The 20499-nt window shown below is 44.1% G+C and overlaps 1 protein-coding gene across 1 annotated transcript; it reads left to right on the top strand.

The window, feature by feature from the left end:
• The first annotated feature begins 4670 nt into the window (after nucleotides 1–4670).
• On the top strand, nucleotides 4671–8075 carry LOC124699942 (pyruvate dehydrogenase E1 component subunit beta-4, chloroplastic-like). Its single transcript, XM_047232157.1, has 4 exons — nucleotides 4671–4917; nucleotides 5006–5085; nucleotides 5206–5252; nucleotides 6812–8075. Exons 1-4 carry the CDS (start codon nucleotides 4833–4835, stop codon nucleotides 7782–7784), a joined length of 1185 nt encoding a protein of 394 aa, XP_047088113.1. The 5' UTR covers nucleotides 4671–4832; the 3' UTR covers nucleotides 7785–8075.
• The last annotated feature ends 12424 nt before the right edge of the window (nucleotides 8076–20499 follow it).

Here is a 20499-nt window from a genome sequence, read left to right as displayed (position 1 = left end):
GAGACCTTTTATAGACGCCGGTGTCGGGAAGAAAGCGCGGGAACAAGCGAGAAGAGGCGGGAAGATCGCGCGGGAACGGGCGGTGGCGTGCGAACGCCGGCGACGCGTGGAGGCTGCGCAGCACCGATGAGACGTCTCGCCTGCCCCTCCGTCGCCATTAAGGCAAAGATGCCGCCGTGTGTCACTGCGTGCGAATAACTTCCGTCGCGAGGTAGGCGACGGTTAGGTTAAAATTAACTGTGCCGCTGACGGGTCGGCCCCGCCACTCCCCGCCTCGCTTTTCGTTGTGTCCGGCGTGCCCGGTGCGTCCCCTGTGGGACGGGGACGGGCTCGGGGCGCCGGACACCGTATGGGGGCACGCCGGACAAAAATGGGCTTTGGGGGACGCGGCTGGAACGGTTTTTTCGTCCGGCGAGTCCAAATCCCTTTGGGAGACGCTTTGGGGGACGCGGCTGGAGATGCTCTAAAGCTGAAAATCGCATTAGGCTAGCATAACACCTAGGTCCTCGGGTCAGGGCGCTCCACCCTGTATGTGACATGGACAACTGACAATGAAAGCCCTTGAACATTCCGATGATTAGTACCAACTGTAAAAATCATCTACTAAAGGACTTGGAAGACTTAAATTTTTTTTTGAGGGGAAAAGCGTGCTCTTTATTCAAATTTTAACATCAGTACATAAAAATTGCCGGATAAACTCCGGAACAACACCATGAATACTAGAAAAACTAGATAGTTCACTAGAACGAGCTAACTGATGAGCCGCACTATTCAAACCATGGGGAATATGCTTGAAGCTGCAAGACTGAAAGGATGTCGCCATCAATTTGATATCTGCCACTACTGCACCCAGGCCCGATCAATCCATCGCGGGATCATTAAGCCTATGGATCAGGACAGACAATCAGATGCCACAATTAGAAACTGATGACCCTGAGTGTGCGCAAAAGAGACAGCTCGCCTGATGGCTAGCGCCTCCGCTAGCTCTGGTGTCGTGACCTCTGGGAGATGATCACTAAAGTCTGCCAAACATTCTCCTTGATGGTCCAGGATCACAGCACCAATACCCAAACGTCGAGATGATGCAAAAATAGCAGCGTCTACATTCATCAAGATAGTGCCGGCCAGCGGCGGAGTCCATTTCAAAGGTGATGACGTTGACTCACACCGGGAAGCCCGGGGCTTATTGAAGCAATGTAGAACCACCATATCAACATATGCCTTGATCTTCTCGACAATTTTTTGAGGGTGTATAATCCCCTCATTATTCCTCGCATCATTCCTAGCCTCCCATAAATGCCAGAAGGTCAAAGTAATAGTTGTTGTCTGAACACCTGAACATCTCTCAAGCACATCAAACAACCATTGGCGAGGTGATAGGAAGAAACGACGTTGGAGATGAATGCCATAACAATCCTTAATGGCCTCCCAAACCTCCTCAACATGGCTGCAGAAAAGAAAGGTATGCTCTACACGTTCCACCCGGTTGCAAAAAATGCAGGTATCGGGTGCTGGTATATGTCTCCGAACAAGTTGAAATCCAGTCGGAAGACAATCATGGAAAAATCTCCATAAAATAATTTTCATCTTCTGTGGCGCATTGATTGCCCATAATCTTTTCCTTCCCTTCTCTTCTTCACATTGCCGTGAGCTAGAACCCTTGCGGGGATTAGTTCTTGCACAATGAAACTGCTCAGTAAGTGCTACATTGTAAGCTGGACGTACAGGTAGCATCCAAATTTTGTGAAGGGCCATGATACAAAGACCTTCTCACCGTGTAAGCTGATAGGTACAGTTAGGATCTTACGCACTTCACGTAGCCGCACTTCATTCCAACTCCTGGACTCACTATTTATCAAGGTATCAATAGTTTGTCCATCAGATAATGGAACCATCGGGGTCACTAAATAGGCCGGGGTGTTAGGGATCCATTTATCTTTGGTGATTTGAATTGTCGATCCGTTTCCCACACCCCAGCGAATACCCCTGGATAGAAGATCCTTCCCAAACATTAGACTCCGCCAAGTATATGAAGCAGTTCTCGGACATGACGCAGACCAGAAGCTTCCATTCGGGTAGTATCTTCCTTTCAGAACTTTAGCACACAACGAATCTATGACAGTTAACAGCCGCCAACACTGCTTTCTGAGCATCGCTTGATTAAAAAGAGACATATCATGGAAACCCATACCGCCAAGCGATTTTGGTGTTGAGAGCCACTCCCACGAGCGCCAGTGCATTTTCTTCTTCCCGTTCTCCACTCCCCTTTGAGACTCATTGTATCACATGTGCACACCGGGAGCTCAAAACAGTTCATGACATGAGTAGGAATAGCCTGAATGACGGATTTCAGAAAAGTTCCTTTTCCCGCCCTCGACATTGGCCTCTCTGTATATCCATTTGATCTATTCCACATATGATCTAGCAAGAACTTGAAGGTGCTAGTTGGTGATCGTCCCACATGCGTGGGCATACCCAAGTAGGTCTCCTGCAGCACCTCATTCTGCACCTCAAGCTTGGCCTTGACATATGATTTAATGGCCTCCTTGCAATGGGAGCCAAAAAACACTGATGATTTTTGCAGATTGATATTTTTCCCTGTGCCTGCACAATAAGTATTAAGTGTTTCCTTCAAGACCACCACACTACAGGGGTCACTTTTTGCAAAAAAATATACTATCATCTGCGAATAATAAGTGAGAGATAGCTGGTCCATTTCTCCCATTCTTGATGCCACTCAAAGCACCACTATTCTGCATGGCATTCAACAAACAGGAGAGTCCTTCAGTGTATAACAGAAAGAGGTACATACTGATCGGATCCCCTTGACGAATGCCTCGCGAGGGTACGACCGGCATGGTAAGGTCTCCATTGACGCGCACTGCATAACGAACAGACGAGACACATCTCATGATCGAGCTAATCCATGTCGGGTCAAAACCAAGCTTCTCTAAACAACCATGGAGATAGACCCACTCCACACGGTCGTATGACTTCATCATGTCAATCTTCAAGGCGAAGTGTGGCTGCTTGGACTGTTGTAAAGTGACCATTTGACTTGAACTCCACAAAAAATAAAATGACTTCCACGTCACAAAAAAACTAACCAGCCTTTCAAATCTTCGCTTACCAGTTTGGGCTCACGAAGACAAGCAAAAGACTTGCATTATAGGCAAGAAATTGTCAAGAGTTGCATTCTGGCACAACCTAGACTTCCAAATTTATGAGTTTGAGCATGCATCCTTAAGTAATGCTCACGAAGGAAACACTAAGCAATTAGACTTGCATTTCATCCCAGAATAAACCTTCTAAATCTTCACTCATGAGTTTGAGCCTGGCACAACCTTAGGGCATGTACAATGGTGATATCTTAGTAGTGCCACGTAGGATAAACGCTGATGTGGAGGAAAGAGAAATATGAAAAAAGACTTTGTCTTCTCTTAGCTAATAGATCATCTCTTAGCATAATCTCTCTCACCATAAATTTAGAATGTCTCGTTACTAAAGATAAGACTAAAAAGCAATTCATTGTACATCATGTTTTATTGTTATATCTAGATTACATGGCAGGGTTAAGATAAGATAGTCTTATCAACCATTACACATGCCCTTATGTATACCTCCTTAAAGATACGACAAGCACATAGCTTGCATTTTAGGCAAAAAAAAAGAGAGGAGAAAGGAGCTTGTAGTATGCCTCATCCGTGGCCTTCCAAACTTTCACTTGCGAGTTTGAGCATGCATCAGGTATTCCTAACAAAGCAAATGGCCTTGCCGTTCATTTCACTTGCAACCTTACCAATTTTCATCCACCATTTTGGGATGGGAAAAGCTTATGTATTCCCCGCGAAGGAAACAACAAGCGAAGAGCTTATACTTTCAAGAAAGAGAATATCTCGCAGATTAATCGATAGTCAGAACCAAGCGGTCACTTGTATCGAATATTTAAAAGTAATCTTACTACTCGCAAAAAAAAAAACTTAAATTCGACCATGTATGAACATCTAGTCTCCTTGAACGAGAAAATAAGCCCAAACATTCACTCATTTTAGAGAGCAAATAGAGTATAAGGCTTCACATGCTTGATAAAAAATCTGAAAGAATAAGTTTGTTAAGTTAGATTACCCATAGAATGATAGAAGTCCAAAGTTCAGTTCAATTTGAACCATCCATAGCACTCCAAAAACTTTTTTTCCTTGAATACACCATGAAAAATGTGTATCATTTTCATAGAGGAAGAGCCAAACCACTATTAGTTTTTATTCTTACAACGCTTCTCCATGGATAACCTGAGCAACGCCTCTGCGTCTCTAAGGAGGCAACAGTATCATGGCATCGGTGTTGTCTTGTCTAGTTATTCAGACATAGGTCACACGACATTTAGTTCAAATTTAAGTACCCACAACATACCAAAGTTTAGTTAATCCCATAAGTTTAGTCCAAATTACACTACCCATATTTCCCATACAAAAACTACTAAACTAGTATGCACAAAACAAAACAAAACAAAACAAATAAATCCCAAGTGTTGGATTTCTTAAGATTGTCAACCGAAAACAAGCGGCCCAGATCTAATCCATCCATCTCCGTCAGTCCATAGTCCCTAGACCCCATCATCACCTCTCTCTCGGTGTCTCCTCTGCAGCCTCCATCGTCCACCCCGCGCCTCGTTCTCTCCGCCGCCGTTCCCCCTCCGATCCTCCGCCACCGCCACCTGCATTCCAACAAGACGCACCCTCCCCACCGCCCCCACTATAAATAAACACTCACTCACGCACACGCCAACCACCGCCGCCGCCGCTCCAGCCCCCAGATCTCGAGCCGCATCCGCAATGGCCGCCGCCTCGTCGCTCCACGTCGCCGCCCCGGCCGCCACCCCGCGGGTGGGATCCGCCGCCCACAAATCCGCCTCCTCAGGTACTGCTGCTGCTGCTGCCCGCGAGGTTCGCCTGCCGCTGCTGGATCCTCGCTGATTTTCTCTGTGTGTGTGTGTTCTCTGCTGCAGCGGCGAGGAGCGTCCGCGTGGCCAGATCGGGTGCGGTGGCGCGGTCCGGGGGCAGGCTCGTGGCCTGCGCCGCCGTCGCGGTGCGTGCTCTCGCCTTACCCTCTGATGTCTGTTTGCTTTGATCCTTCGCGTGCTGCCATCTGCTGGTACACTGACTGAACTTCTCTTGTGTGTGCGCGTGCGTGCGTTTTCGTGTGCAGACCAAGGCCGATGCTCCCGCCACCGACGCGGCGTCCAAGTCTGAAGGGTAAGAATGCTCTAGCACACTTCCGCGCCTTTGTGATATATGTGAACACCAGTATTCTGAGTGCGTACTTAGGATGAAACAGGGTCCACGCAAACCCATCTCAAATAAACATGGTCCATGCGAAACCAACGATTCAGTTTATTGTTCATCTCGCGGGAACTAGCAACTCAACTCGATTTAGCATAGAGTCGACTGGGATTTGCTGTGTTAGGTGTATATTGGGTCACACCCCGTTTCAGGCTTTGAAATTTGTTATGGCTTGTGTAAGTTTGCACGTTAGATGTCATTGCCATGGAAAATTGTGTGCCAAGTTGCAATCACCTGACAAAGTGCAGGCTTGTGTTTAAAATTAGTATCCACCTCTGTTCAGCTGCATATTTGTAGCCATTCCATGTCCCAAGTGTCCTGTGTTTTTTAATAAAGGGACACCTACTAAAATTGAGAGTCATAATATACTAATTTATATTCAGTGAACTTATGTTGACGCACCGAAGCAATTTTAAAGGAGAAACTGGATTTTTAAAGTACACAAAAACGAGTATCTAGTGGAATGCGCTCATCTAAGTGAACCTTAAAATTTCAATAACCATGTATCAACATTTCATTGACCTGTGAGATTTCAGTTATCTATTACTTGGCTGCTGCTGCTACTGTTGTGACTTGGCTGGCACTAAATATGTTTTTCCCATCCCTGTGTGCTGCTCCCTTGATGTGTGGTTCTGTCGCCTTGCATTTGCCAAATCCATCTAGAGAAGGACCAAAGTAATAGTACCTGATAATTATCATAATAGCAAACCAATAATCGGTTCCAAGTGGCAAGGCTGAATTTGGTTTTAATTAACATTATTTCCTTTTAGGATATTGCTGTCATATAAGAGCTTTGCTAGTATTTTAACAAAGGCAAAGAGTGTTGACCTGCAGCTTCTTTGTTGCTTATACATAAATAAAATTGAGAATGCTGTATTCTACTCTGAATCTGTTACTATATTTCCATTTTTACCTGTAAACCTAGTGTACATATTACAGCTTTGTTTGCCTTTTGGTTTTCCCAAAGAGAAAAATAATACTTCTTCAGATAATTGAGATCTGAAGGTTTAGCTTTGCTGAGTAATTATTATTTTCTGGAAAGTCTAGTGTACATCATTTTAGCTGTTTGTTAGGGGGTGGGCAAGTCAGCACGAGCCTGTATGTAGGAAGGTCATATCAACTTCAGTTGGTACTATTCCTCATATATAAGCCTGGTGCAGTAAACTATATCTTTTCCAAAATTCAGTTGGAAGCTCACTATTGAGATGGGTGTAGGATGCCCCCCTGAGTCAACCTGAGCTGTTGCTTTTAACATATGAATGGATTGGGGTGGAACCAGCTGATGTAGGCTTTTCAGCTCCCCCCTTAGGAAACTTTACATTTGTTTTGGTCTTTAAATGCAGTTATGCCACTTCGACTATTAGTATATTTTTATCATACAAGTAGAACAATTTACTGCAATTTTTTTTTATGAATATGACTCCTTAATTGTGTGAGTGGAAGTTCCTAATGTTGTTATAACTTCTGTTCAGTCATGAGGTGTTGCTGTTCGAGGCTCTTCGTGAGGGTTTGATGGAAGAGATGGAGGCAGATCCAACAGTGTGTGTCTTTGGTGAAGATGTAGGCCACTATGGGGGTTCTTACAAGGTGACCAAGGGTTTGGCTGATAAGTACGGAGACCTTCGAGTCCTTGACACACCTATTGCTGAGAACTCATTCACCGGCATGGGAGTTGGAGCAGGAATGAAGGGGCTGAGGCCTGTTGTTGAAGGCATGAACATGGGCTTCCTTCTCCTTGCTTACAACCAAATCTCAAACAACTGTGGCATGCTTCATTACACCTCTGGTGGTCAGTTCAAAATTCCACTTGTGATCAGAGGTCCCGGTGGTGTTGGTCGTCAGCTTGGGGCAGAGCATTCACAGCGTCTGGAGTCATACTTCCAGTCGATTCCTGGCCTCCAGATGGTTGCTTGCTCTACTCCTTACAATGCTAAGGGTTTAATGAAAGCTGCCATAAGAAGCGAGAACCCTGTTGTGCTATTTGAGCATGTCCTTCTGTACAACCTGAAGGAGAAGATCCCTGATGAGGAGTACGTGTGTTGCCTGGAGGAGGCTGAGATGGTACGACCTGGTGAGCATGTGACTATCCTCACATACTCGCGCATGAGGTACCATGTGATGCAAGCTGCAAAGACCCTGGTGAACAAAGGGTACGATCCTGAGGTTATTGACATTAGGTCATTGAAGCCATTTGATCTGCACACCATAGGTAACTCCATTAAGAAGACTCACCGCGTGCTGATTGTGGAGGAGTGCATGCGCACTGGTGGGATCGGTGCCAGTCTGAGATCCGCCATCATCGACAACTTCTGGGACTACCTTGACGCCCCTATCATGTGCCTGTCATCACAGGATGTGCCGACACCGTATGCGGCAACTTTGGAGGATGCGACCGTTGTGCAGCCTGCGCAAATTGTTGCTGCTGTTGAGCAAATATGCCAATAGGGCGCCTGTTTCAGTATCGTTAATTTATATCTGTCCTGGCTTGGAACAACTTTTCATTCGTCATTTTTGCCATGGAGCAAGGAGTTAATTGTGGTATAGGCATGTATCCATTTTTTATTCGTCTTTGAGCTTGTACTTCAGCTACATAACTGTACTGTATTGTGCTGATTACTAGGGGTCTGAACTTGGGTGTATTTGAAGAAATCGTTGAACATCCTGGGCCAGTTGTGTGTTTGACAATATTAGTTTTGCCTTTCAAAAAAAGGTTATCTTATTTCAGTAGTTATACTCTAGCTAAGGTATGATACACTTCGTCAGAGCTGTAATGAATGTGGTTCATGCAACTTAGGGCGTAAGGGCATCTCCAATGCGGTGACCCATCCCGCGCCCGCACGTCACCGGACAAAAACTTGGCCCAGCGTGCGGACCCATCTCCAAAACGGATGGCCATGGTGTCCGGATGACCCAAAGCCGTCCCAAATTTGGGCCGTGTTTGCGTGGCTGCGGACTCCTATCGTTGGCCGCTCGCGTCCTCCCCTGTCATCTGCTTCCCAAAACACAGCCCCCTCGCACACATCTCCCACCGCTGTCGACGCTGGCCACTCGAATGTGTTGCAGCGCTCTCCGGTGTTTGATAGGCTAGCGTACGGTTAGTCTCCTGATGTGGATTTTGAGATCAATGGTCACCACTACAATAAGGGGTACTACCTTGTTGATGGTATCTATCCACATTGGGCTACACTCGTGAAGACAATTCGGTGTCCCAACTCAAAGCAGGAGGCAAGGTTTGCCAAATAGCAAGAGGCAGCCCGGAAAGATGTCAAGCGGGCGTTTGGTATCCTCCAAGCTCGTTGGGCTATCGTCAGACACCCTGCTAGAGCCTGGAGTGTGCAAACTCTGTGGGAGGTGATGACCGCTTGTGTAATCATGCATAACATGATTATTGAGGTAGAGCGGGATGATTCACTCTTTGATAATGAGTGGGATGGTCAGGGAGAGTTGGTTACTCCTCAAGGTGGTCCAGCATCATTCCAGGATATCCTCCATGTGCACCACGAAATTCAGGATCTAGCTGTACACAACCAGCTCCAGGCTGATTTGGTCGAGCACATGTGAGCGCATGTTGGCAACAATGCTGAAAACAACAATGAAGAAAATCCCGAAGAAAACAATACCTAGGGCATTTGTATCATTTTACATTTTATTTGAATAATACTTTGTCATTGAATACGTGCACAATAAACTTATGTAATAAATCTTGAGCATTTAAACTTATTTATATATTATTTATGATTTTTTTATGGTTTTATAGTGAATTTAGAGCCAAAATAGCAACTTCTATGTCCGCGACCCAAATCTGATCGCGTTGGGCGCAGCGCGCGATCCAAACGGACACGCGGACGCGTGGCTCCGTCCGCGTGTCGGTGCGGCCACCCAAAAGACCAAAACGAACGGTCCAGCACGTTCGTTTGGGTCGTAGCATTGAAGATACCCTAAGAGCATATGATGACTGTTTCATTCAATGTAGAGAGCGGTAGAAGACTGAGATTTGTACAGTCGTCATGAAACGACGAATGAATCACTTCTTCAGGGACAGAGATGCTTTGCTTGACCAATGAAGCAAGGTTGGTTAATGCAACACATTTACAGAAATTGTACAGGCGTAACCACACTAGCAAGATGCAACAAGTGGAGTGGCTGCTCACACTCGACCCACAGCAACGAGCAATCAGAGCTCAAAAGTAAGAAAACAATGAGTTAATCCATCCACCCACTCGCAGAGCAGACGTCAAAGCTGGAACAATACAACAAACAAAATCAGAAAGTGATAATTTTCCTTCAGACCGAAAGTGATAATCTTCCTTCAGTAGATCAGGTCTTGCCATTAATGTCGTCAGAGAAGTTAATTCCGTACATGCGCCGATTGACTTCATTGCACCTTATGCCATCATATGTTTGTTTGTTTTTGTTGCCACTTAGAACAATTCTGCACCACATATGCAAATGGTTTCCAATAAGTTGGAGCTGGTCAATAGATATCTACTTTGAGGCACGGCTGTTCTTTAAAAAACAAAGCAAAAAAAAGACCGTTTTTATTACTCATTCCGATCAAAATTAATTGATGTGGATTTAGACAAAATGTTAGCTAAAATCTATCCAGATTCACTGAACTTGCGGCAACAGATTTGGATGAGAGGGAGCAATCAAGAATAAGTGAATTGCCCGGTTAAATTGAGAAATACCGGGTACTAATCTACCCAAATATAATGGTTACTAACAGGGGCGGACCCAGGACAAAACTTCAGTGGGGGCATATCGAGAGTTCTCCTATCCCCCTCTCCCCAGGGCGATGGGGCTCCCACTTCCGCCGGCCGCCGCTCCGCTCCTCCAGCCCCTCCCCCGTCGCCGTTGGCAGGAGTCGGCGGGCGACGCCGGTGGCGACCTTTCTTTACTCGTGTCCTAGAGGGCAGGTCAGGCCCCCTCCTCCTCCTTGGCAGTGGTGCTCCTCGGGATGCCTTGGTCCGGTGCGGCCAGGTGCTGGTGGTGGCGGTGCCGTCTCGCGCCGGATCGCCTCGGCGATGATGGTCTCCGCCTGCTGCTTGGCCATGATTTGGGCACCTCGACCCCAGATGGTTGTGCCTCATCCCGACGATGTCGGGTGCATCCGTTGTTTATGTCACATGCGAGTGTCACGAAGGTGTTGCTTGGTACGAAGCGATTTAAAGTGCTTGGAGCATGGTAGGCAAAAGACCAAGGGCGTAGCGGTTGCGGGTCATCATTATTTTGTCGCTTTTCATTGCCTTCATTTCTTTCTTTTTTGGCATGTTTGTGATGTTGTCCCAGCATTTTCTTAGTTTCGAGCTCTTCTATCGAAGCGGCAGCTATATATATAGTGAGGCGAAAGGCTGTTTCGAGGAGTTCTCTTATGTGGGACACAAAATTCTCCTGCATACGCGTACTTTCTCCGTCTAAAAATTAGTGGATCTTTAGGTTTGTTGGTAAGTTGAACATTTTTAAGTCACACATACTTTGTAGAAAAATCCATTTGGCATCCTTTGTGAGCATATTTAGCATCCGTTTGCATTACTCAAGCACACATACTAGTATATTGTACTTTGTATGTGAGATCATTGAAATTGTAAACTTCAACTACGAAGTCCTTTAAATATAACATTGTAGCTTATGGCAGTGACATCAAGTAGAGAAATCGAACAATGTTCGAAATAAGGGCATATAAGTTGAGCGTTGTTAAAACAGGAGCAAAGAAATCTACCGACGAGTCCCTCCTCCTTGTTGTGCCAGACTGGTTAGCTTAGTCAGTGCATGGCAATGGTCTTTGAGCCTCTTATTTCGTTCCTAACAGGCTAGAAATTTTCTGACTGGGGGGGGGGGGCAATGCGCTGAGCTGAGTGGGGGCCTCTTCTAAATTACAAGACTTGTCTAACGCATACACAGAAATTTACTGGGGGCAAGGCTGAGCTGAGTGGGGGCCTCTTCTAAATTACAAGACTTGTCTAACGCATACACAGAAATTTACTGGGGGCAAGGCCCCCACTCAACACTACATGGGTCCGCCCATGGTTGCATCCTTGCATCAAATTTCTTGGTTGTTATTTGGATCTTATCCATATGGTGTTTTATAGCTTGTGCTTATTCTCATGACAAGCTCTAGTCCATCGAAAACGGATTTCGCATGAAATACTTGTTGCGTTTTCGATATTGGAGTTTTTCCTGGTTCTTTATATTAAGAGGTTTCACCTATAAATTCTTGGAAAAATCTACCCAACTTGTTCTTAAGATTTTCACTATTTGTGGGGTAGCTCTTGTAATTCTCTTTACAACAAAGTTGGTTTCAACTATATGCGAGTTTCCTAATTCAAGTTGTTGCATTTTCCATATTGGAGGTGTTACCAGTTTGTCTCTATAGATAGGTTAAATATTTCCCCATTTGTTTCTATCATAACTTGTTGAACTATGATGGTTACCTGCATGATCTTGTAGAGCTTGTTCCTAGCTTCAAAACGAGCCCAAAATCATTAAAATCGGAGTCTGAATGCTCTAATTATGGCCATTTCAGTTTCAGGTGTTTTCTGCTTTTTACAGAGACGGAGACTCCAGTCCTGGGCCGGAGACTCCGGTCTCGGGGGCGCCAGGGACTCCGGAAAAGTCCTCGGTCCCCATAGCCTCACATTCTGGTGGGGTGGCCGGAGACTCCGGTCTAAAAAGGTTGTAACGGTCATATTTAGTGGGGTGAACCTATAAAAGGCCCCCTTCTTCCCCAAGGGTTGGTTGCTTCTTCCCCTTTGCTCTCCATTGTTGACCTTGAGATCTTTCCCAATCCATCTATTTCTCCCATGCTTCTTTAATCTTTCTGAGGTAAGTGAGAGGAGATCTAGATCTACATTTCTACCAATCAAATCCCTCTCTTTGTGAGTGGAATCCTTTAGATCTAGATCTTGGAGTTCTTTCTGGATTTCCCTTTTTCTTCCTCTCTTATTCCCCCAATAGATTTTGTAGCTTTGTTGGAGAGATAACGATTTGGGCATCTTTGTGGTGCTCTTGCCATTGCATTTGGTGCATCGGTTTGACTTCTCCGCGTGATACATGGAGGTGAAAGTTCGTGAGTATATTACTTAGGAAGTTTGTTCCCAGAGCTTGTTCCTCTTGGGTCTTTGGACCCTATACGACTTAGTGGTCTTTGTGGTGTTCTTGGGGACTCCAATTAAGTTGTGGAGATTCTTTAAGGGAAAGGCCTTTGTGGCGATTTATTGGGAGCCTTCAATTAAGTTGTGGATGAAAGTTCAGAGATGGTAAACCTAGAGGGGGGTGAATAGGTTTCTACAAATTTTCTTTGATTCTTTTGCAAGTTTAGGCTTTGCGGAATATAAAGTGAGCCTAATGCAAACTAGGTGAGGCAACCTATATGATGAAACAAGATACTCAAGCATGAAGACTATCACGCAAGTAAATAACACAAGTAAAGAGATCGGTTAGAAGTAACCGAGGCATGCAGAGAAGATGTATTCCCGTGTTCCCCTCCTTTGCAAAAAGGTACGTCACGTTTGGAGAGGTAGGGATCCCACGAAGGATTTTCCAACACCACGAAGGCTTGACTTCTTCTCCGGAGCCTATCCCACGAAGAAATAGCTCACCCACTTGTGGTAGACTTTAAAGGTAGCCTCCAAACCCTCACAAACTTCTTCTTGGAGGAAATCCACAACCCGGATGCTTCCGAGTGACTCTAGCCACCTAGGGTTTCCCCAAAACCCAAGAGTACCCAGCTAGCACGATGAACTCGAGGAGGAATGAGATTTGGCTTGGTGGAATCATAGATCAAGGCCTCCTCAAGCTTTTCCCCAAAGGGATTTGAGTTTGGTTGGAGGAGGAGGGAGATTTGAAGGTTTTGGAGCTCAACAATGGAGTATGAGAGAGGGAGAAATATCTTGAGCTTTTGCAATGGTCACCTTACCCCTTCAAGGAAGAAGAAGGGGTTTATATAGTCCTCCCGAGAAAAGAGTCGTTTGAGAAGTCAGAGTCGAGGCACCCGGCATAGGACCCGGTAGATACCGAAAATTTCGGTGTACCACCCGGCATGCCGGGCCATATACCGGGCTACCCGGCAGCAGCACTCGGTATGTTGGGCTGTGTGCCGAGTTACCCGGCAGCAACACTCAGCATGTCGGGTTGTGTGCCGAGTTGCCTAGATCTGCAGTTCTTCCTCCCTTCTCGGAACAACTATACCTCTCAGCATTTTTGGTGTGAATATTATGTGGTAGGATGTGTATATGTGTGGCTTTGGCAACATCCCCTTTAAGCTCATCGAGACAGCCCCTCTTAGTAGAGCGGTGATTCCTATAGACTCAAATATAACCAATAGATAAAAGAGCCAAAACACCGTCACTTCTTGAGAACATCAATTGGTGGGTCTCTTACCACCTTGCATCCTCGTATGCAGACTAAAACCCTTTCTTACGACCTTGCAACCTCATATGTGGACTAAAACATGTGTATACACTTAAGTCCACACAATAGCTCTGGTGTCATTGTTAACCAAAATAATGGTTAAGGGTAAAATACCCTTACAATCTCCCCCTTTTTGGTTAACGATGACAAACCGAGCTAGAGTCGTACAAAGATATTATGATGAACTTTAAACAAAAGTTGCCATAGAAGATATTAGGCAAGCTCCCCTATAATGTATGCACTTGGAGAATTTGCGTTTGAATGCAAAGTGCAACAATAGACATGGGCGGAGCTCCCCTTAGAGCAAGATGGGGCAGCTGCCCTACCTTTATTTTTGGGTAAAAACTACATATATTCACGTATGTTCTTATGTGTATACAATGTTCATTATTTTCTGTTAAGTAAATCAGACTTTTTGGTCCCATAAGAACTCAGATTTAGATGTTTAAATAGGCAAACGAATTTTTTAGAAGAGGCATACAACTCTCATGTCTTGATTTACTTTATTTGATATCATCTTTCCAAATACTTTTGGCGATCTAGAAGAACAAGTTCATGAGGGATAAATTTTGAGAAATTCCAAATTTCAACACAATGAGAGGCTACTTTGTGATTAGTCTAATATACATGCAATCCTTACATATCAAAGTGTAATTAAAAAACATGTGCACTTTTATAACTATTAATATGTTAGTCCCAATAAATATAATAAAAATTATCAAGTATCATGAATAATAACATTAGAAACATCAAAATAATAGACATGTTTCGTATGAGCGTGCTACATAGAGCGAGATACATTCAAAAGCAAAAATGCTATACTCACAGGCAGATCTGTATGGGATTTGTTTACGGGCACGACGTGGACTTGAGTGATTGGAAGAGTGTCCTTCACCATTTCTTGCAAGATCTCATGTGGCCGCTCGCTGGTTGCCAACTCGTCTTGCCAACTCATCCCGTAAAAAAATCCCGTACGAATCTCCAGTAAGTGTAGCATTCTTATCGTGCTGAAACTAAGAAAGATTTTCAAAAAGAAGCTATAACTTTTCTAATGTCTACGACTTTTGGATGGAAATAAAACTTCACTTTTGGTATGTTTATAGGTTCTACTTCTATTTAAAGATGTTGCAATTACCTTGCGTTTATAAATAGTATACCAATTTAAATAAATAACTTGTACGTTGAGTGATGCGATCAAATTTTGATTGGAATCCTTTAAAAATTGAAAAAACTGACTTACACAATACAAATATAGGGAGGGGCATCTGCCTCCCCCTCCTCCTCGAAACTACCCATGGTTCAAGTTAAATAATAATGTATGCCTATGATTTTGCCCTACCAAAGTTTTAGAACGTCCCCTGCCACTGACAATAGAGTATATGAGAAGCTCCCCCAATATCTTTAGGGAACAAGCATGGCTTAGACAAGATAAAGCTAGGATATCTAAGTCATAGAGATATAGCATAGCATAGTTAGCATAGATAGATATCCAAGATACATAGCATAATACATACTTGTCCATGACACAAATTAAAGCATATTGTTCCAACTAAAGATAGCAAATAGTAGCACAAGCCAATAAGAACCAAATGAAATAGCAAGGCTTGTGCATGCGGAGAACCCCGGAAACCCCCGGCAAGGAACCCGTAAACCTAAGACTCTACTCCCTTCTCCCCCTTTGGCATCGGAACACCAAAAAGGAATACGGAGTGAGATGGGTACTAGCGCATCCCAAGGAAAGAACAGTTGCATCCACGAACAAGGCGATGACTACGACTCCTTGGAAGTTTCCTCCTCTTCTTCAATGCCACCTCCACTATATCCGGCAAACATGGCATCGTTGAAAGAACATCTCTCATATTATGTTTTGTGTGTTTGATGTCAATGTATGTGATACACTAATGATTGTTTAAGTGGTACAGGGACTATATAGATACTTTTTTATGTGTGTTGGATGTGGTCAGTTCTGTCAAAGAGAAGCAGCAAAAAGATCATCAGGCCGGATAATCCGGGCCGGATATTTCCAAAATATCCGGGCCCCAGTTTTCGGCTAAGGATTTGAAGTTTTGTGGCTCAGTATGCTTCTGGATAGGGGCCGGACATTTGCCCGGATATTGTCCCAGTTTTGTCCCAAGGCCGGATTATCCGGGCCGGACATTTCCGAAATATCCGGCCCCCTCGAAAATGGCTAAGGACCTGAAGAAAAGCAAGTCTGGATAGAGGCCGAAAATTTGGCTGGACATTCTCCCGGTTTTGTACCTGAGGCCGGATTATCCGGGGGGGGGGGCGGATTATCCGGCCCTTACTTAGGCCGGAATATCCGGTCCCCCGGAAGCCCCAACGGCTGGATTTTGGGGAGGGGTATTTATACCCCTCTTCTTCTTCCTTCCTCCTTTGCTCAATCATTGCAAGAAAAATCTGCCAAGCTTCATCACCATTAGAGCCACCTCAAAACACAAGTTTTGCAAGATCACCTTCCTCCCCCAACCAAAGCTCTTGATCTTTGGAGATTCGAAGGAGAAGACACCGATCTACATCCTCATCGAAGCGTTTTTCATTTCCCCCTCATTTGTTTGAGGGATCTCATGCTAGTGTTCCTATTTGGTTCCCTAGTTGATTTGTGTTGATGTGTTGTTGTTGATTGTTGTATTGTTACAGATTTGGGAGCCTCCAATTCTGTTGTGGATGTGTGCCCCAAGAACCTTGTAAAGGCCCGGTTTCCGCCTCGAGGAAATCCCTTAGTGGAATTGGGCTAGGCTTTCGTGGCGTTGCTCACCGGAGATCTGAGTGAAGCCTTCGTGGCTGTTGGTTTGGCTTTCGTAGCAACCACACTCCTCCAAACGTAGACGTACCTTCTTGCAAAGGAAGGGAATTACGGGAATCATCTCCGTGTCATCGCGTGCTCCACTCTCGGTTACCTCTATCCTATTCTATCTCTTATATTGCGTAGCTTTATCTTGCTTAGTTGCTTATCTTGTCATAAAGGTAAATTCACTTAGTTGCATATCTAGAGAATTTACCTTTGTGTCAAGCCTAAATTGAAAAAGAACTAAAAATTGGTTAGCACCTATTCACCCCCTCTAGGTGCGGCATACGATCCTTTCAATTGGTATCAGAGCCTCGGCTCTTATTTCGGGCTTAACCGCCTAAGAGTATGCCGGACGAGGTGCCTTCGGAAGGGGCCGCTAAGACGGTCTCCATGGAAGACTTCAATTCGTTGAAGTCCTCCATGGAAGCCCAAATGGAAAGCATGAAAAAGATGATTTCCGAGCTTTTGACTTCGGTCCCTCCCAAGGCTCCCATCGTAGAGGTAAAGGACACGGGTGCGTTAGAAGAGGGAGATGCTTCGGCATTACCCTTCTCTACCAAACCCGTGGAAGGTGATAACTTAAACACTATCAAATCTCCCATTGCATCTCCTAGGGGAACTAGTGGAGGTGAGAGCTACAATCGAGTAGCTCCACCTTTTCTATCTCCCGATATACCGGTTCCCCATCCCCATATGAACATTCGGGGCGACCCACCTAAGTTTTCCGTTGAGAATTTCGATACTTGGCAATTTGAGTTTCGCTCTCATGTTTGCAGTGCCTCCAATGAACTTTGGAGAATCATCGTGGAAGGCTTCAAGCCATACAACCCCGACAAGTTGACTAGAAGAGAAGTGGTTGATAGTCAACTCAACAACACCGCCTTGCACATGATTCAAACTAGTGTGGGGACAAAGGATTTGTCTCGTGTTCGGAATTTCACCACCGCCAAGGAAGCTTGGGATGGTTTGGCCGCTAGTTGCATTGGAAGTGAGAGCACGAGAAGGAACAAGTATAATGCTCTTCGGAATAAAGCCGAAGGATTCATGAGGTTACCGGATGAAGATCATGAAGTCATGTATGGAAGACTTCTCACCGTTGCCGATTCCTTCCGGCTTGTTGGTGCCACCCACATCAATGACTCTTGGATCAAGGAGAAGTACATTGAATGCATGATGCCGTTTGTACCCATTGACGTCAAGACTCTTGTCGGTAGAGAATGCTATCCCTCTCTCACTTCTCAACAAGTCGTGCACGAGATGCAAGCTCTCAAGGTGCTTGAGCAAAACTCTCATGATTCTCGCAATCGAGCTCTTGGGATGACAAAAGGGTCCAACCTTGCCTTGGCGGTCAACTCGTTGAAGAAGTGATTCCTCAAGAATCTTATAGGGCATCTTGGAGTATGTCCTATCCGGAAGACTTGGAACACCACTACCATGACCACATGGCATTCCATGCTAACTCCTTTCACTACAACAGGACAGCGCTTTGGTAACACGGCTTTGTGTTACTACAGGTCCAAAATAATGTTACTAGACCAAGTAGTAACACCTTTTGGGATGTGTTCCATTAGGCCGTGTTACTAAGAGGTGTTCACTGTCACACATAATAGTTGTTCCTACAAGTTAAAAAACGTGTTACAAATTGTCTTGTAGTAACATGCATCATACGTGTTACTAAATGCCCTAGTAACACGTTTTTATAACTACGGTAACACAAACAGTAACATATTTTTCTCAGTAGAGTAACATAGTTTTCTAAGTGCAGTAACACCGTTTGTAACACGTACTGGTCTCTCTAGCAACAAAATTAGTAACATATTTATCCAAATATTTTACCACAAGAATCAGATAGGATTTTCATGTAATGACATGGAATTTTAGTTAAGACAAGGAAAGGTGAGGTGGCTATGTGGAATTTGGTTGATTAAATCGAATTTTTATTCTTTTCCTAGCATTCATTGCACATTTAATTTCTGCTCAAATTTTCATTATAGTGTCAGCACTTATTTCTTTGCAGCTGAATTCCGCATTTTAATCTTTTCCCATTGAATTTGGACTGATAGTAAGAATTTCAGGCTTATGAAATCGCCAGCTACATTTCAGTTACAAAATATATAAGAACATAATAACCGCCAACCCCATTTACATTATGATATACAAACAAGAGGATTTTGTGCAACAAAATCACATGGCCAAGTCATGGAATGAACTAAGCGAACTCGATAACTAGTCCAGAATGCCAAGATCGTTATATTTGAGTTGAAACAAAAAAAAAGACTTGATTCCTCTGCCATCCTTGCACCAGACAACACCAAAGAACCTGCAAACTTGAAGTAAATGTTGAATTAGAAAATGAAGAAAAATGCAAATTGCATATGAATGCAGATGATAAATGATACTAAGAGTGATGGGTTAGCGTGGTTAGTAACAGATAAAGAGTAAAGTGTTATAATATTTAGGAACAGATCTAGATCATACAAGAAAATCATCAGTTTTAGACAGTTCACTTGCACTACATCACTAATCTTTACTGCATGGCTCAAAATTAACAAGGTAAATACATGTAGTTTGACCATAATAAGTGCAACTTTTGGCTTCATTTTTATTGTGAAATAACTTTTGATTTCATTTGTACCACTATTTATTTTGCCTACAGCCAATCCTATCAAGTCCAAAACTAAATATATATGGGCATGCAGGATGTTTGTCTAGCAAAGCATACAAAAGGTCCATAAAATTAGTTAAGATTTTGCATTACTACAACAAGAAAGAATAGTGTGTGTTAAAGTCCTTAAGGAAGATAAGTAAGCTACATGAATCGGTGGCACATATCAGCGTTACTTAATGAAGACATATATAGGTTTATGCATTTTAACTTAACATGGTGGTTCTAAGCTGCATATTAAAGTGATTTATACAGACAGAAATCTCACTTGAGTGGATTGTAATCCATAACAAGAATTGTTCCCCCTGTCCATTAATACTCGAATATACATGAGTTCTTCCGCCTGAAATAAGAGGAAGATATACAAGATTGTTATTTGGCAAAGGTCAAAGGAAATATATGTTTGTACTTTTGCAGAAAACAATAATGTTTGCTTGATAACTATTTTATCAAATAAGGGACAAATTGTAATATCTAGTAAGAATGTGTGTGATGCGTTGCGAGGTTCGCAAATAAATGTGTGCTACTCCCGCCTATGCGTGTTCTAACCGATCGTACTTGGAAAACAAATAAAACTAACAGCAGAAAAGCAAGGCGAGTTAAGGATGCTCTTTGCTCAGCATATGGTGTACTCTGTTCTGGACATTGCTACGAGTTACTGTGTTCACTTGCGTCAGCATATTTCCTTTAGCCCCAACATCGTACATGGCAGTGCTCCCAGGTCTACCTCTGAATCTGCTATGCACATATTTGATGGACTCCACCTTGGATCTAAAACTGCTACACTTGTCAACTAGGTTTTCTGCCGTTACAATGGTCCACCGATCTAGCCAATGTTTTCTTCGTAGTTCATACTGGATGCTTTTCAGCGTCTCCATTAAACCTAGTTGCTATCAATGTTTTTCAGTCCAAACAAAGCAACAGCCATTCACCACATTAACAAACTAGTTCTATGGAGCCTTTTCCATACAAATCATTGGTAGACTGAACCAATTATCCAGTAAACTAATTGAGGGAGAACTAATCGGTTGATTGATGTATGATTAGTTAATAGCAATATGATGGCCTGCCTAGTGGGACTCAACCCAATCCAGGGTACGTACCTACTGCTGTTAATTACAGCAGCCCAGCGATCCGCTCCGGCAACAGCAACTAGTTGACCATTGCACGGCGACATCGGCAGAGTCCCTCGACGGCTGTAGTTTTCGATGACAAGGATATATAGTGGGGAACACTACAAATTGCTGACGCATCCCCGATTCATCTGGGTACACCGT

This window comes from Lolium rigidum, chromosome 3 (assembly GCF_022539505.1).
Source record: "Lolium rigidum isolate FL_2022 chromosome 3, APGP_CSIRO_Lrig_0.1, whole genome shotgun sequence".
Lineage (NCBI taxonomy): Eukaryota > Viridiplantae > Streptophyta > Magnoliopsida > Poales > Poaceae > Lolium > Lolium rigidum.
Note: the sequence above shows the minus strand (reverse complement) of the source record. Positions and strands in the feature narration are given on the sequence as shown.

What these genes read in the sequence shown, in the direction of transcription:
- LOC124699942 (XM_047232157.1), top strand. Translation starts at nt 4,833, where the DNA reads ATGGCCGCCGCCTCGTCGCTCCACGTCGCCGCCCCGGCCGCCACCCCG. An exon ending in CCACAAATCCGCCTCCTCAG is followed by an intron (nt 4,918 to 5,005) that starts GTACTGCTGCTG and finishes TCTCTGCTGCAG; the next exon opens with CGGCGAGGAGCGTCCGCGTG. An exon ending in GCGGCGTCCAAGTCTGAAGG is followed by an intron (nt 5,253 to 6,811) that starts GTAAGAATGCTC and finishes ACTTCTGTTCAG; the next exon opens with TCATGAGGTGTTGCTGTTCG.